Source organism: Euleptes europaea, chromosome 1 (genome assembly GCF_029931775.1).
Source record: "Euleptes europaea isolate rEulEur1 chromosome 1, rEulEur1.hap1, whole genome shotgun sequence".
NCBI lineage: Eukaryota > Metazoa > Chordata > Lepidosauria > Squamata > Sphaerodactylidae > Euleptes > Euleptes europaea.
Genome location: NC_079312.1, coordinates 9,713,317 through 9,728,375, shown reverse-complemented (window position 1 = coordinate 9,728,375; position 15,059 = coordinate 9,713,317). Strand labels below are relative to the sequence as shown.

The window sequence follows — 15,059 nt, the reverse complement described above, 5'->3', positions numbered from 1 at the left end:
ATCCAGATCCAGGTTGGGAAACTCCTAGAGATTTGGAGATGGAGAATCGGGAGGGCAGGGACCTCAGTGGGGTACAATGCCATAGAGTCCACCCTCCAAAGCATCCATTTTCTCCAGACTAACTGCTCTCTGTTTGGAGATGAGCTGTAATTCCAGGGAATCCCCAGGTCCCACCTGGAGGTTGGCATCCCTATCTCAAAATGACAGGCATCTATTCCACTGGAGAAAATGGACGCTTTGGAGGGTGGACTCTATGGCATTGTACCCTGCTGAAGTCCCTCCCCACCCCAAACCCCAAGATTCCTTCTAAGGCTCCCATTGCACACTATTAAGAAGGAAGAAAGGGCAAGGGGTCAGCAAACAGTGAGAAACATTAAATAAGCCCACCGACTTCAGTAGGATTTACACCTCCTTTCTTGGTGGTGCAAAGTGCCGTCAAGTTGCAGCAGACCTAAGGTGACCCCATTGGGTTTTCAAGGCAAGAGACATTCAGAGATTGTTTGCCGTTGCCTGCCTCAGTTTCATGACCCTGGTATTCCTTGGAGATCTCCCATCCAAATACTAGCCAGGGCAGATCCTGCTTTGCTTCTGAGATCTGATGAAATCAGGCTAGCCTGGGTCCTCCAGGACAGGGGCCTTCCTTCCTTACTCCCTATCAAAATGCCAAAACAGAGAAGGAAAAGGAGACTTCTTACACATGTACTTTGGCAAAAAGAGGGAAGGACCCTACCCATGTTTAAAGGAGAAGATTAGGAAAAAGCCTCTCTAGAGATCCAGATTCTCTATAAAAGACAGCAAGAGCTCTTTTGCTGTAAAAAAGCAGTTGGTTTGACTTTGGGTCCAGCAAAGGGTTAAGGAATATGATTAAGAAGTACTAGAAAAGCTTCAAAAGTCCCAAGATTTTTCCGACAACATTAGGCAATTGTGCTGACTCAGCTGTTCCCTCACGCATGGCAGAAAAATGAGGCAGGTGGACCCCCAGAGTACCTCAGGCCCTGGGAATTTTGTACCCGGCTAGACAAATAGTCTCAGGGTTGGATGCAACCCATTACTTCTTGGTAGTTGCCCATTCCCTGCTCTCGAGGTGGGATTCAACATATTTCAGCCCTGGACTGGACAAATAGTTTCAGGGTTGGATAGAACCCATTATGTCTTAGTTGACTCTTCCCTGCTTTACAGGTTAGGATCAAATAAAGAATGCACCTTTTGAGAAATGTGATATGACTTTTATTGTTTTAGAATTTCAAGTGTCCGAGAAGGCGTATCTGCAAGGCAAAGAACCACACCATTTGCAACAGCACATAGGGAATAAATACTACTCCCTCTGAAAACGACTATTGGTAACAACGAAGAAAGCACAGAGGTGTCTCAGCAAGCAGAGGAAACATTTTGCTAACCTCGTACATAACTGATCTCTTATGTATGTATATGCTCTCAAGTCACAACTGATACATGGCATTCCCAGCAATGAGCTTTCGAGGCAAGTGAGAAGCAGAGGTGATTTGCCATTGCCTTCCCCTGAGCTCCCATCCAATACCGACCCCTTAGTTTTCAAGATCTGATGAGATCAGGATATACCATGCCACTTTTCCTCCACTGACCTCTTAGGTAAGGAAAACCAAGTCCTTTGTCCAAGCACCGAGTCCTTACTGACCCCTGGGGTGACATCACATCATGATGTTTACTAGGCAGACTATGTTTATGGGGTGGTTTGCCATTGCCTTCCCCAGTCATCTCCACTTTACCCCCAGCAAAGTACCTTGAGCTGGCTACCTGAAACTGACCTGTCGGGACTGAACTCAAGTCATGAGCGGAGCTTAGTACCAAATTAAAAACAGCCAATAAGGTTGGCATTAACACTGAACAATGGGAATAATGAAAATATTTCTAACCAAGCCTTCCACTGCAACGGCAGCCACACAAGCTGCTTTATCTTGGCAAGAACTGGGAGGTCACCCAGTGTTTGGAAGACAACACATATGACCTGTGCATAATTAGGCAGGCGGCAAGATGGGCATCTCAAAATGTGGTCAGGATCCGACATCTTTCCCCACCCTAAAACCATCTACACATTTGTTGCTCACGATTAAGTGTTCTGATATGCAGAGCACAGAGCGCTCATCGACTGAATGTTTCATCACGTTTTGAGCGATTTCTCCATCTTTCAGTTAATAAGGCTTGAACGCTCAGACTGCCTTCACATGGCTTCTACTCAGAAAGGATGTCTTGATGAGAAGTAAGGTGGGCGTCTTTCCCACATTCTGAACATTTGTACGGTTTCTCCCCTTTGTGGATTTCTTGATGCGAAGCAAGGTAGGTGCTCCACCGGAAGCACTTTCCGCACTCCAAACATTTGTATGGCTTCTCCCCTGTGTGGATTCTCTGATGCGCCTTCAGGCTGGATTTACTGCAAAAGTTCTTGCTACAGTAGGAGCAGATGTACGGTTTCTCCCCCGTATGGATTCTCTGGTGCGAGGTGAGATGTTCACTCCGGCTGAAGCTCCTTCCACACACCAAGCATTTGTAGGGCTTCTCTCCTGTGTGGAGCCTCTTGTGCGAAGTCAGGTTGGTGCTTTTACTGAAGCTCTTCCCGCACTCCAGGCATTTATGCGGTTTCTCCCCGGTGTGGATTCTCCGATGCGCGTTAAGGCTTGATTTCGTACAAAAGCTCTTGCTGCAGTCTGCACAGTGGTACGGCTTCTCTCCCGTGTGGATTCGCTCATGGGAAGAGCAATGGTGCCTCTGGCTGAAAGTCTTTCCGCAGTATGAACATTTATAGGGCTTCTCCCCGGTGTGGATTCTCTGATGCCTTTTAAGCCTCGGCAGATCAGAAAAGCTCTTGTCACAGTTTGGGCACTGATACAGCTTCTCCCCTGTTTGAACCCGCTGATGCGATGTAAGGTTTATGCTCCAGCTAAAGCTCTTCCCAAAGGTCAAGCTCATGTTTGTTTTCTCCCCTGTGTGAACTCTCCAGTGAACATTAAAGCTGGTTTGACGGCAGAAGAGTTTCCCACAGGCAGGACATTTAATCCATCTTTTCCCTTTGTGTTTTTTTGGCTGGGGGTTGCCACTGTCATCAGTAACAGGCTTTTTCTTCCATTTCTCCATCAGTCGCTTTGTTTCTCGACTCTCCGGTCCCTCTGGATCCCCAACACTCTCTTCCGTCTCTTCACACTCTGCCGTTTCTGATGAGGCCCTGCTTCGCTCTCCCTCATGTTCACACTCCCATGCGTTATCGCCTAGAACAGCAAAAAAAAAAAAAAACTGATCTCGTAAGGGAACTCCCTTCTTGGGGCAAGTTGGCTGGCTCCCTCTGTCATTGCTTTACGGCAGCAGGGAAAGGCTTTAAGAGGGGAGAGGACATGTTCATGGAGGATAAGACTACTAGTCAAAATGAATACTAGTCACAATGCATACCTATTCTCTCCAGGATCAGAGGAGCATGCCTATTATAGTAGGGGTGTGTGTGGGGGAAAGTAGTTGTGAATTTCCTACATTGTGCAGGGGGTTGGACTAGATGACCCTGGTGATCCCTTCCAACTCTTATGATTCCATGATTCTAAGGTGCTGTGGAACACAGAAAGGATAATGCTGCTGTGATGGTCTTGCTTGTGGATTTCCTAGAAGCATCTGGTTCGCCACTGTGTGAACGGATTGCTGGACTTGATGGGCTTTGGTCTGATCCAGCATGGCTTTTCTTCTTATGTTCTTATGCTTTTATGTTTTTTGCTTTCTATTCCCTCACTAACTCTTCTTAGCCCTCCTCCATCTTTGTGTGTTTCTATGTGTTTTCTTTAACTGTTTTAAATATTATATATACTGTTTTAAATATTATATATAATACAAATATTTGTATTTGTATTTTAAATGCTGTTCATCAGTATTTGAAACCAAGAAATTAGAAGGAGATTGAGACTGGAAAGAACTGCCATGAAGGAGCTAGAGTATATTTTTTAAGTGTAAGGATGTGTCACTGGCGACCAAGATCAAGTTAATTCATGCCACAGTATTCCCTATTACTATGTATGGGTGTGAAGGTTGGACAATGAAGGAAGCTGACAGGAAGAAAGTAATTTCCTTTGAAATGTGGTGTTGGAGGAGAGTTTTACAGATACTGTGGACCACCAAAAAAGACAAATCAGTGGGTTCTAGATCAAATCAAACCTGAACTCTCCCTAGAAGCTAAAACAGGGGTTCCCAACCTTTTTCAGCCCATGGACACCTTAGGAATTCTGACCCAGCATGGTGGGCGCAGTCACAAAATGGCTGCCAGACAATATCTGCCACAGGAAGCTGAGCCGGCCACAAAATGAGAAATGCAGCTTGCTTTCAGTCACTCAGTGAAAAACCTTGTGCTGGGGTGGCCACCGCTGCCAAAACAACATTTTAAAAAATCTGCACTGCCAATCAAATCTCCAATGTCCAATCAGAAACCCTGCTGGACAAAAGCCGCAGCTGACCCCAACTGCTTTCTAAAAATACTTAGTGAGCACCAGGAAAGGTGTCATTGGGGACCCCTGAGCTTAAATTAGTAAACTGAGGCTACTGTACTTGAGTCACATGAGACAAGCGTCACTGGAAAAAACAATAATGCTAGGAAAATTTGAAGGAAGCAGGAAAAGAGCAAGAGCCAGCATGAGATGGATTAACTCAATCAAGGAAGCCACGGCCCTCTGTTTGCAAGACAAGACCTGAGCTAGGCTGTCAACAACAGGATGCTCTAGAAGTTGTTACTTCAAAGGGTCACCATAACTTGATGGCACGTAACACACACAATGTTTTAAAGTTAGACATGTTTGAATATGTGCCTCCTTGAGGAACCTGAATTGGGTGGAAAGGTGGCACGGAAAATGAATCGAACTTCTGTGCAAATAAATAGGAACTAGAAAAAATGATGCCAGCCAAAGTCCAGCAGAAGGACAAAAAAGTCCATTTTACAGCCTGTGGAGGGGCTGTGGCTCAGTAGAAGAGCCTCTGCTTTGCATGCAGAAGGTTCCATGTTCGATCCCCAGCATCTCCAGTTAAAAGGTTCTGGTAGAAGGTGAAGTGAAAGACCCTCCACCAGACACTCTGGAGAGCTGCTGCCAGTCTGGGCAGACAAGACTGACTTTGATGGATGAAGGGTCTGATTCAGTAAAAGGCAGCTTCATTGAGGGAAGGGGTCATGGTTCAATGGTTAAATCAATCCCTAAATGAACCTGCCAAGTCAGATCACTGTAGTTCAGTGCTGTTTGCTCTGACTGCCAGCAGCTTTCCTGGATCTCTGGCAGAGAAAGGTCTCTCCCAATACAGGCGACTAGAAATCCTTTCCAGTGGAGATACTGAAAGCTGAACACAAGACCTTTTGCACACAAAGCAAAAGCCTAACCCAGGGTCCCCGTGTGGCACCCATGGGCCCCACAGTGCCCACCAACACCTTTCCTGGTGCCTGCCAAGTGTCTTTTGAAAGCAAGCAGGGCCAGATGGGGCTTTTGCCCAGCAAGGCTTCTGATCGGCCTCTGTAGGTCACATTGGCTGCGCAGATATTTTAAAAGTTGCTTTGGCAGCAACTGCAACCCCAACACAAAAGTCTTCACTGCATAACTGAAAGTAAGCTGTGTGCATGCAAGAAAATATACTTAAACACCATGTTAATTTTAATGGGCAGACTGTTTAACAGAATTTCTGCCTGGAAACTTGAAGAGTTACTATTACAAGAAAAGGAAGAGTTGGATTTTTATACCCCGCTTTTCTCTACCTTTAAGGAGTTTCAAAGCAGCTCACAATCGCCTTCTCTTCCCCTCCCCACAACAGACACCTTGTGAGGTAGATGGGGCTGAGAGAGTTCAGAGAGAATAGTGACTGGCCCAAGGTCACCGTGCAGGCTTCATGTGTAGGAGTGGGGAATCAAACCTGGTTCTCCAGATTAGAGTCCGCCACTCTTAACCACTACACCATGCTGGAGTTATGCATGACCATTCCCCAGCATTTTGTGATTGGCTCAACCTCCTGCAGCAGCCATTTTGTTGCTATGCCCGCCATCCTGCGACAGACTTCCAAAGGTGTCCACAGACTGAAAAAGGCAGAGGACCCCTGACATAACCCATGAGTCCTGGCCCCTTCTCGAGATTCCTGAAGTGTGGAAAATTACACAAAATGTAAGAGGTATGAGAGCCGTACCCCTGCTCCACCTCAGAGTTGGTCTTGAACTGGGGCACCTGCACACACAAAGCTTCAAGTTCCAAGATAAGCCACGTGGAACCAAGCAAAACTTTACAGAGGAGAGTCCTTACCCAGCTGCTCCGTGTGTGAGCTTGTATCTCCCTCATCCACTTCCTGTTTTGCTTCTCCACACAGCTGCCTTGTCCCCGCATCAAATGGAGCCTGCTCGGACTCGGAGAGGGGATCAGCCACTGTTGGTGTCTGCTCCTGAAACATAAGAATTCCCTATCAGCACAGACAGGCCAAGGGAGGAAGATGACGGAGGGCACACAAAAGTGAGAAGCCTGGCCAGCATTTCTTCCCATCAGACCAAACAACTGAAGGCACATGTAAAGTTGCTAAATAACCATGTCAGGGTGTGCTGAACCAGGGAGCCCTATGAATACCCATGAATTGGAAATGGTGGGGGATTAAGCCCAAAATCTTCTGAATACCAAGCATGTCTTCTACCGCCAGGTCATGAGTATTAAAGTCAATAAAAAATACAGCCAAGGCTGATGATGCAAAATAAGGTAATATATATATATAAGGTAATGTACTGCCTACCCTGACTGGGAGCTGCTCTCCAAAGTCCCGGGCACATAAATGTCATTTCCAACCCCTGGATTTTAAATTTTCAGCGGGAGATACTGGGGATTGAACATGGGATCTTCCGCATGCCAAGCAGAAGCTCTACCACTAAGCCATGGGCCCCTTCCTAATTGAACCTGCCTTTTACTGAGATAGACCCTAGGTTTACCTTACCCTTTCAACTGGAGATACCAGGGACTGAACCAGGGAGCTTCTGACAGGGCACAGCTCTCCAAAGTCCTGGGCACAGAAAAGTCATTTCCATCCCCTGTGATTTGAGATCTTTTAACTAGGTACTGGGAATTGAACCTGGGACCTTCTGCATGCTAAGCAGATGCTCTACCACTGAGCCACAACCCCTCTCCTATCCAAGACATGAAAAACTCAACCAAGACAGCCAGCAATTCCTGTTTATAGCTGACATGGGCCAAAAACTGGGGTGTCGGGGAGTGGTAAGAGTGTTGTATGAGGATCTGGGAGACCCAGGTTTGAATCTCCACTTTGTTTCAGAAGCTTGTTGGATGACAGTCACACACTGTCAGCCTAACCTACCTCACAGGGCTGATGTGAAGATAAAAACGAAGGACAGGAGAACAGTGTAAGCTGCTTTGGGTCCCCATTGGTAAGAAAGGTGGGGTATCAATGAAGTAAAATAAATAAAAAGATGAAATTCTCCCCTGGTCCTGAGCCTACATTTTAACAGCTTTGAGAGAAAATTAACCTTAGCAGAGGATAGGATAACATGGGAAGTGTCACCCATCAAGTGATTATCAAAAGCAGAGAAGTAGAAGAATCCTCCCTCCGGCTGCCTAAAATGCTCAAGATATCCACCATAAATCCCCCTTACTTGTTGCTCTGGTCTCTCCTCAGCCTCCCGTTGCAGCTGCAGGAACTCTTCGGCTAAGGCCACTGCCTGGGAGCAGCTCTCGGGGCCATGCTGCCTCACCCAGTTCTGGATCTCCGGGGGAAGGACAGTCAAGAGCTGCTCTAGGACCAGCAACTCCATGATCTGCTCCTTTGAGTGCCTCTCCACCTTCAGCCACTGGTGGCAAAGTTCTTGGAGACGGCTGTAGAGTCCCCTCGGCCCCTCGGCCTCCTGGTAGCGGAAATGCCGGAAGTGCTGGCGCCACCTCTCCCTGGTCAGGGTGTCCCATCGCAAGATGGCCGCCTTCACTTTTCCATAATCCTCTCTGTCTCTGGCCTCCAGGGTGCTGAAGGCCTGCTCCGCTTCCCCGCTGAGGGCTGGCAGGAGTCGGGTCACCCACTCATCCTTGGGCCACCGGCATGCTTCAGCCACTTGCTCGAAGGAGGTCAGGAAGGCTTTTGTGTCCTCCCATGGCGTGGGCTCCCCCAGTAACTGCGGGAGTCGCCAGCCTGTGTGAGGGGACTCCACCGTCTTCAGGAATTCCTGCCACTGGACTTCCCACTGCTGAAGTGAACCCTCACCTGGTTCCTGCTTGACCTGTCCCTCTGGCCTCCTCTGCACAAGTCCCCTGATACTCTCCCCCTGAGTGACAAGAGGAGCTCTTCTTAAGCACCCCAGTTCCTCTCCCAAGTTGAGCCCTGCTGCATCTGGACCCTCCCTTTTGAACCCCGGCTGCCTCCGTTGTTCCAGATCCATCGGGATCTGAAGGCTGGTCTCCTGCTCTGTGGCCATATTCTGCGGCTTGCCAAGAATCTGGATCCCGAGGCCGTAACTTTCCTAAGGAGAGAGGAAAAAAATTGAGAAGTGAGAAAGAAATGTACAGAGGCCTTCAAGTGCCCAACAATGAGAACCTCTGTGAAGCACAAAGCAAAGAGGGCAGCAACCCACCAGAACACTGGTTCTTGTAGGTTATCCGGGCTGTGTAACCGTGGTAACCACGGTTACACAGCCCGGATAACCTACAAGAACCAATGAACTCTGACCGTGAAAGCCTTCGACAATACCACCAGAACACCTTTATCAACTGGGGAATACTTTTTACAAAAGTTAAGGTGCTGAGGGTCATTATACTGACTTCCTGAACCACTGACTTCCTATATCCTAAGGGAAGAAATTGTTAACTAATCAATATGCTGGTCCCTGCAGGAATCGAACAACAATAACAAAAACTAGACCACAGGTCAGCAAACTTCTTAAACTGAAGAGCAAAACTACACCAACATTTGGCGCAAGAGGTCAACGAAGAGCCAATATAAGAAAGAAGCAATGCAATTTAACTTAACATTAACATGACCGTTAATAATCCATCCATCCCTGGTTAGAACTTAGATGGGAGACCACCAAGGAAGCCCAGGGTCACTCCGCAGGGGAAGGCACTGGCAATCCACCTCTGAATGTCTCTTTTCTTTTGACCTACTGATTTCTTAAACCCAAACAACATAATAAGGGGAATGTGGGGGGTGGAGAAAAACAAGTAGGACAGTCACTGATCTAGGACCGGCCACATCCATGCTGAGGATTTTTTTTTTTTTAACAGCAAGCCCCTTGGAGCTGACTGCCTCACAGAGGACTAGCCACTTTCCTGTTCAACATGTCCCTCCAGACACAAGCACCTGAATGAATTCCATCCCCAAACCCGTTCTCCTAAACCCGCCCCCTCTGACAACATTGTGTCTTGAGCATAAAATCTCTTATCACCCTTGAAAACCGTGCGGACCCTTTAGGGCTCCCAAGTGCAAATCCCCCCTGCCCCCAAACCCCCACCTTAGGACATGCTGCTGGAATGGTTGCCAGGTTTGGAAATCCCTGGCGTTTGGGGGGTGGATTTGGGGGAGGGCAGGGTTTGGGGGAGGCCAGGGACCTCAGTTGGGTAGGATGCCACAGTCCAGCTGCAATGCCAGATCTCCAGGGCAACCCTTCACTCTCCCCCAAAAAATTGCTTTTTAATGCAGAAGGCACCAATTCCTGCAGAAGGTACACACCAATTTAATGCAGAAGGCACACACACACCCCACAGCTCATTGCCCTGTGCTGAGATTGTGGAGGGAGAGGAGGAGGGAAAAGGGGGGGGGAGTCGGGGTCTCTCTCTTTCTCTTCCCCCCCCCCCAATTCCTGGCTGTGATTTCTTTGCTCCTGCTTCTCTCCGGAAGTGCAAAAGTTACTCACCCAGAACCCCCCCCCCAAAAAAAAGCCAAAAAGAGAGGAATATGCAGAAAAAGCAGCCCCCTCCACGGGCTGTAATGTACATTCAAACGAGCAGTCAACGGGGGCAGATGTGGGGGAGGGGGCCTCCCTTCTAGGACTCCAGGCTCTATGTCTTCCATAGACTTTACAGCCAAACTCCCAGACAGGCACTTCCTTTCTTCGCAGGCGGCACTTCCGGGTTCATGGGAGGCTTTTGGAGGAGGAGTGGGGGGGGGCTCAGCTAATTATGAGCTACGGTGGAGAAATATGGGATTTTGAATTTGGCAGTAGAGGGTTATCCATGCCACTTCAATTCTCTCTCTTTTTTTTATACATATATATACATATACATACATATATATACATACATACACACACACACATACATATATATATACACACATACACATACATACATATACATACATATATATACATATATATATATGTATATGTGTGTATGTGTGTATATATATATATGTATGTGTGTGTGTGTATGTATGTATATATATATGTATGTGTATATATGTATGTATATGTGTATGTATGTGTGTGTATATATATATATATATAATTTTCTTCATTAAACATATATATATGTATGTATGTATATGTATGTATGTGTGTATGTATATATATATATGTATGTGTGTGTGTGTGTGTATATATATATATATATATATAATTTTCTTCATTAAACATATCAGCAGAAACAATGTAATAGTAATAATAAAAAGAAAAGCCAGTTGCAATGACTACTGGAAACATAGGCCATTTATTGGATGACAAAAGCTTCAAAGTTACCATTTAAGTAGCCGAGTTCCTGGCCAAGGTCCTAAAGGAGGGAGAAAGAAGGAGGGGAACCCTCATTTAATTCACGGTGGGCAGCCGTGTTAGTCTGTCTGCAGTAGTCGAAAAGGGCAAGAGTCCAGTAGCACCTTAAAGACTAACCAAAATATTTCCTGGCAGGGTAGGAGCTTTCGTGAGCCACAGCTCACTTCTTCAGATACAGCTAGAATGTGAATCCATTGGTCTTTAAGTAGAGGAACAGTATGTAAATGTGAAAAGCAGGCTTGGTGGGATTAGGTGTGGTATGCAGAAGAGTCTGCGATGTCCAGGGGAGAGATGGGTGTGGAGAAATCAGCATTGGTAATAGGCCATGAATGCAAGGTCTTTATTCAGCCCAGGTAAATGCATTGACTTTAGTTTGAATATCAACTGTAATTCATCAGTTTCTCTTTCCAATCTCCCTTTCACATTCTAGCTGTATCTGAAGAAGTGAGCTGTGGCTCACGAAAGCTCATCCCCTACCAGAAAATATTTTTGTTAGTCTTTAAGGTGCTACTGGACTCTTGCCCTCATTTAATTGTTTATTATGAAATTTACTGATGAACTGTGCATTCATTCTTTTTTTAGATCCATATCTAGCTGCTTTACCTGTTTGTTTTGTTACTGTAAATGCCAATAAAGGTTCTGTTTTCTGTAAAGAAAAGCAAGTAATATCACTAATTTACTAATAACATGACTTCCCCCTCTCCCATCTAAAAATGAACTGTATAAACTTTTGCTAACGGAGCTAATCCCAATATTATTTTAATTAACCGGTTCTTATCCTAGCCAACATATTAAATCAATACCTAATATAAAATTAATACAAAGTGTAAATAAGGGATTAGATCAAAGAGTGTCCTTTAAATGGTCCCATTAAAAATAATTTTCACAGTAAGTTCTCCAAGCCTCCCATTCCCCCCAAAATTGTACATTATCATTCTGGGTTATCAAAGCCGTAAGCTTCGCCATCTCTGTCAATTCCAGCATCTTTTTTATCCAGTCTTTTTTTTCTGGTATCTCGACTGTCTTCCATTTAGCTGCATATATCAATCGTGCAGCCGTGGTGGCATAAATTAAAAAGGTTTTGTAAATAAAAATGGTACATGCCACTTCAATTCTCAACGAAAAGTTTAATGTTTTGATTTTTATTCTTTTCCCTTTTCTTTTTTCTGCATCCTATAAAATTTAATTATTATTATTATTATTTTTAAAAAGAAAGGTTTAAGCAAAACCAGGAGTTCATTCTCTTTCAAAATCTAGCCTGTGTCTTCTGTGGGGTTTTTTTTGGGGGGGGGTTCTCCCCCCGCCGTTGTTTAATCGTTTAATAAATGTGTCCTGCAATTGCAGCTGTGGGGGCTGCCAATTTCCCAGGTGGGACCTGGAGTTCTCCCGGAATTACAATTGGAATTACAAACAGCCTACAGAGATTAGTTCCCCTGGAGCAAATGGCAGCTTTGGAGGGTGGACTCGATGGCTAGGGTTGCCAGCTCCAGGTGAACTGATCTCTATCGGCCAAAGATCAGTTGTAATAGCAGATCTCCAGCCACCCCCTGGAGGTTGGCAACCCTATTTATGGCATCACAAGAGAGATCGGTTCCCCTGGAGCAGGGGTTCCAAATTTGGCACGCGCCGACACCTTTCCGGGTGCCCACCAAGTATTTTTAGGAGGTGGGGCAGGTGGGGCTTTTGCCCAGCAAGGTCAGCCGTTGGCAATTTGATTGGCTGCGCACATTTTTAAAAATGCTAGTTTGGCAGCAGCTGTCATCAGAGCACAAGGTTCTTCGGTGTGACTGAAGCTAAGCAGCAGAAACCATTTTTTGGCAGCCATTTCATGGCTGCACCCACCCTGCCATGTCAGAATTACAAAGTTGTCCACAGGCCCAGAAAGGTTTCCCCCACTCCCTGTTCTGGATAAAATAACAGTTTTAGAGAGTGAACTCTACCACTTCACATCTCTGTTGAGCTCCTTCCCCTCCCCAACTTCTGCGCTTCCAGACTCCACCCCAAAACTCCAGGAATCTCCCAACATGGAGGTGGCAGCCCTAATCTTGTTGGTCTCTAAGATGCTACTGGACTTGAATCTAGCTAATCACATTATGAGATTGCACAATAATGGACTGGATCCAGCCAGCTTTCTCAAACAAATTCACCCACTTCCTCTCCAGCCCCACCCACATGGCTTTTTCCCAGTCCTGTCACAGGTATTACTGTGTGCATATACCGATTTTTGTAATCCACTTTTTGCACTATTTATGGTATGGCATATCTTATGAGAGCCACTCTGGTGTAGTGGTTAAGAGCAATGGACTGTAATCTGGAGAACCAGGTTTGATTCCTTGCTGCTCCACATAAAGCCTGCGGGTGACCTTGGGCCACTCACAGTTCTCTCAGAACTCACTCAGCCCACATGGAGGCAGGCAATGGCAAACAGCCTCTGAACCTCTCTTGCCTTCAAAACCCTACAGATTCGCCATAAGTCAGCTGTGACTTGATGGCACTTTCCACCATCACCACCACAAAGAGCAGGTGGGATGCAAAAGAGGAAGGAATGGGAATGACTTAGGGAAATTCTACACCAATGGGTTGACAACAGTTGTCAGATCACTGTCATAGGCAACTGTATATAGGCCTTAAGATGCTCAGGCCTTACATATGAGGCTGGAAGTTTACTCTTCTCATAGATCGCTTCCTACTGTAACACAAAGGGTAACAAAAAAAATTGCTTCCGTGGAGTTTCTTACTGCAGGATGACTTTGTCAGCATTCATGATAGTTTTGCTGACAACTATCCAGATGGCTGTAAACACAAAGTAACCAGTCTGTAACCTGGAAAATGGGATTGTATGCAAGTAATTGCCATCTACAAGCAGCGATGCAATTAACTTGGTTTTTCCCGTTAACAACTGTTAAGAAACCTGTTAATAGTTGCAACGTAATTGTTTGAGCATACTACATTGACCAAATAGACACCAGGAAAAGATCTCACCTGTTGCACCTGCAACATGCCCAGAGGAGGGCAATGAAGCTAGTGAGGGGTCTGGAGACCAAGTCCTATGAGGAAAGGTTAAAGGAGCTCGGAAAGTTTAGCCTGGAGAGGAGACAACTGAGAGGGGACATGATAACCATCTTCAAGTACTTGAAGGGCGGTCATATAGAGGATGGTGCTGAGTTGTTTCCTGTGGCCCCAGAAAGTGGAACCAGAACCAACAGGTTGAAATTGAATCACAAGAGTTTTTGGCTAAACATTTGGAAGAGCTTCCTGACAGGTTCAGCAGTTCCTCAATTGAACAGGCTTCCTCGGGAGATGGTGGGCTCTACTTCTTTGGAGGGTTTTTTTAAAATCAGAAGCTACATGGTCATCTGGCAGCAAGGCTGATTCTGTGAACTTAAGCAGATCATAAGAGGGAGGGCAGGAAGGGTTGCGTCAGTGCTTGGCTCTTCTGGCCCTTTCTTACATGCCCAGGTTAATGCTGATTGCCACTTTGGGGTCAGGAAGGAATTTTCCTCCAGGCTGGATTGACCAGGGATTTTTTGCCTTCCTCTGAGCATACAGCTGGGGTGACTTGGGGGAGTGGGAGGGAGGTAGTTGTGAATTTCCTATGTTGTGCACGGGGTTGGACTAGATGACCCTTGAGATCCCACCCAGCTCTGTTTCTGTCTCACCAATGTGTTTCCAAAAGGGCCCCCCTGTAATGGACAACAGGCTGTACAGCCCCTAGCTGCCAAGCAACCAATCATATGTGTATGCCTGAGCCAATTTGAATATGGCTATGACATCCAATCAACTTGTAGAGAAGAGCTAGCAGATGAGGTCTGACTCCAGATGAGAGCAGACATGTGCTATTTAGGTCCAGCCCTGGGAGTCAGCAGGTATGTTAGTTTGGTGTCTGACTCTTGTAAAGGAAAAAAAAAACCACAGAAAAAATAATAAAAATATTGTCGAAGGCTTAACCTACAAGATAAAATATTGTCGAAGGCTTAACCTACAGCCCGGATAACCTACAAGAACCAATGAACTCTGACCATGAAAGCCTTAGCACATTACCTTTGATACTTTTTGCAAGACAATGATTCAGCTCAACCCAACCCCTTTCTGACTATATATTACTCTTCCTACACACTTGACACTGAGAGACACTGTCCTTCAGTGTGACTCCTCTGAAGATGCCTGCCACAGCTGCTGGCAAAATGTCAGGAAAGAAAATACCAAGAACCACAGTCACACAGCCCGGATAACCTACAAGAACCAAAATAATAAAAAGTCTGACTCCAGCTTGGAACAGATAGGGTATACTCGAAACCTGAGTATCAGCAAGTCTAATCTGCATCAATTCAGTCCTTCAAAAAAG

General features: G+C 45.9%; 1 protein-coding gene across 1 annotated transcript; it reads right to left on the bottom strand.

The window, feature by feature from the left end:
- Nucleotides 1-2,208: 2,208 nt before the first annotated feature.
- On the bottom strand, nt 2,209-13,714 carry LOC130487052 (zinc finger and SCAN domain-containing protein 30-like). The gene is made up of 4 exons (XM_056860467.1): nt 13,697-13,714; nt 7,619-8,473; nt 6,273-6,408; nt 2,209-3,239 (listed from the first exon to the last, which is right to left on the bottom strand). Exons 1-4 carry the CDS (start codon nt 13,712-13,714, stop codon nt 2,209-2,211), a joined length of 2,040 nt encoding a protein of 679 aa, XP_056716445.1.
- Between the last annotated feature and the right edge of the window lie 1,345 nt (nt 13,715-15,059).

Excerpts from the sequence above, each read along its gene's own strand:
- LOC130487052 (XM_056860467.1), bottom strand. Across the intron at positions 6,409-7,618 it reads AGGAGAGACCAGAGCAACAA|GAGCAGACACCAACAGTGGC; the intron begins GTAAGGGGGATT and ends CTTATGTTTCAG. Across the intron at positions 3,240-6,272 it reads CTCACACACGGAGCAGCTGG|GCGATAACGCATGGGAGTGT; the intron begins GTAAGGACTCTC and ends TTGCTGTTCTAG.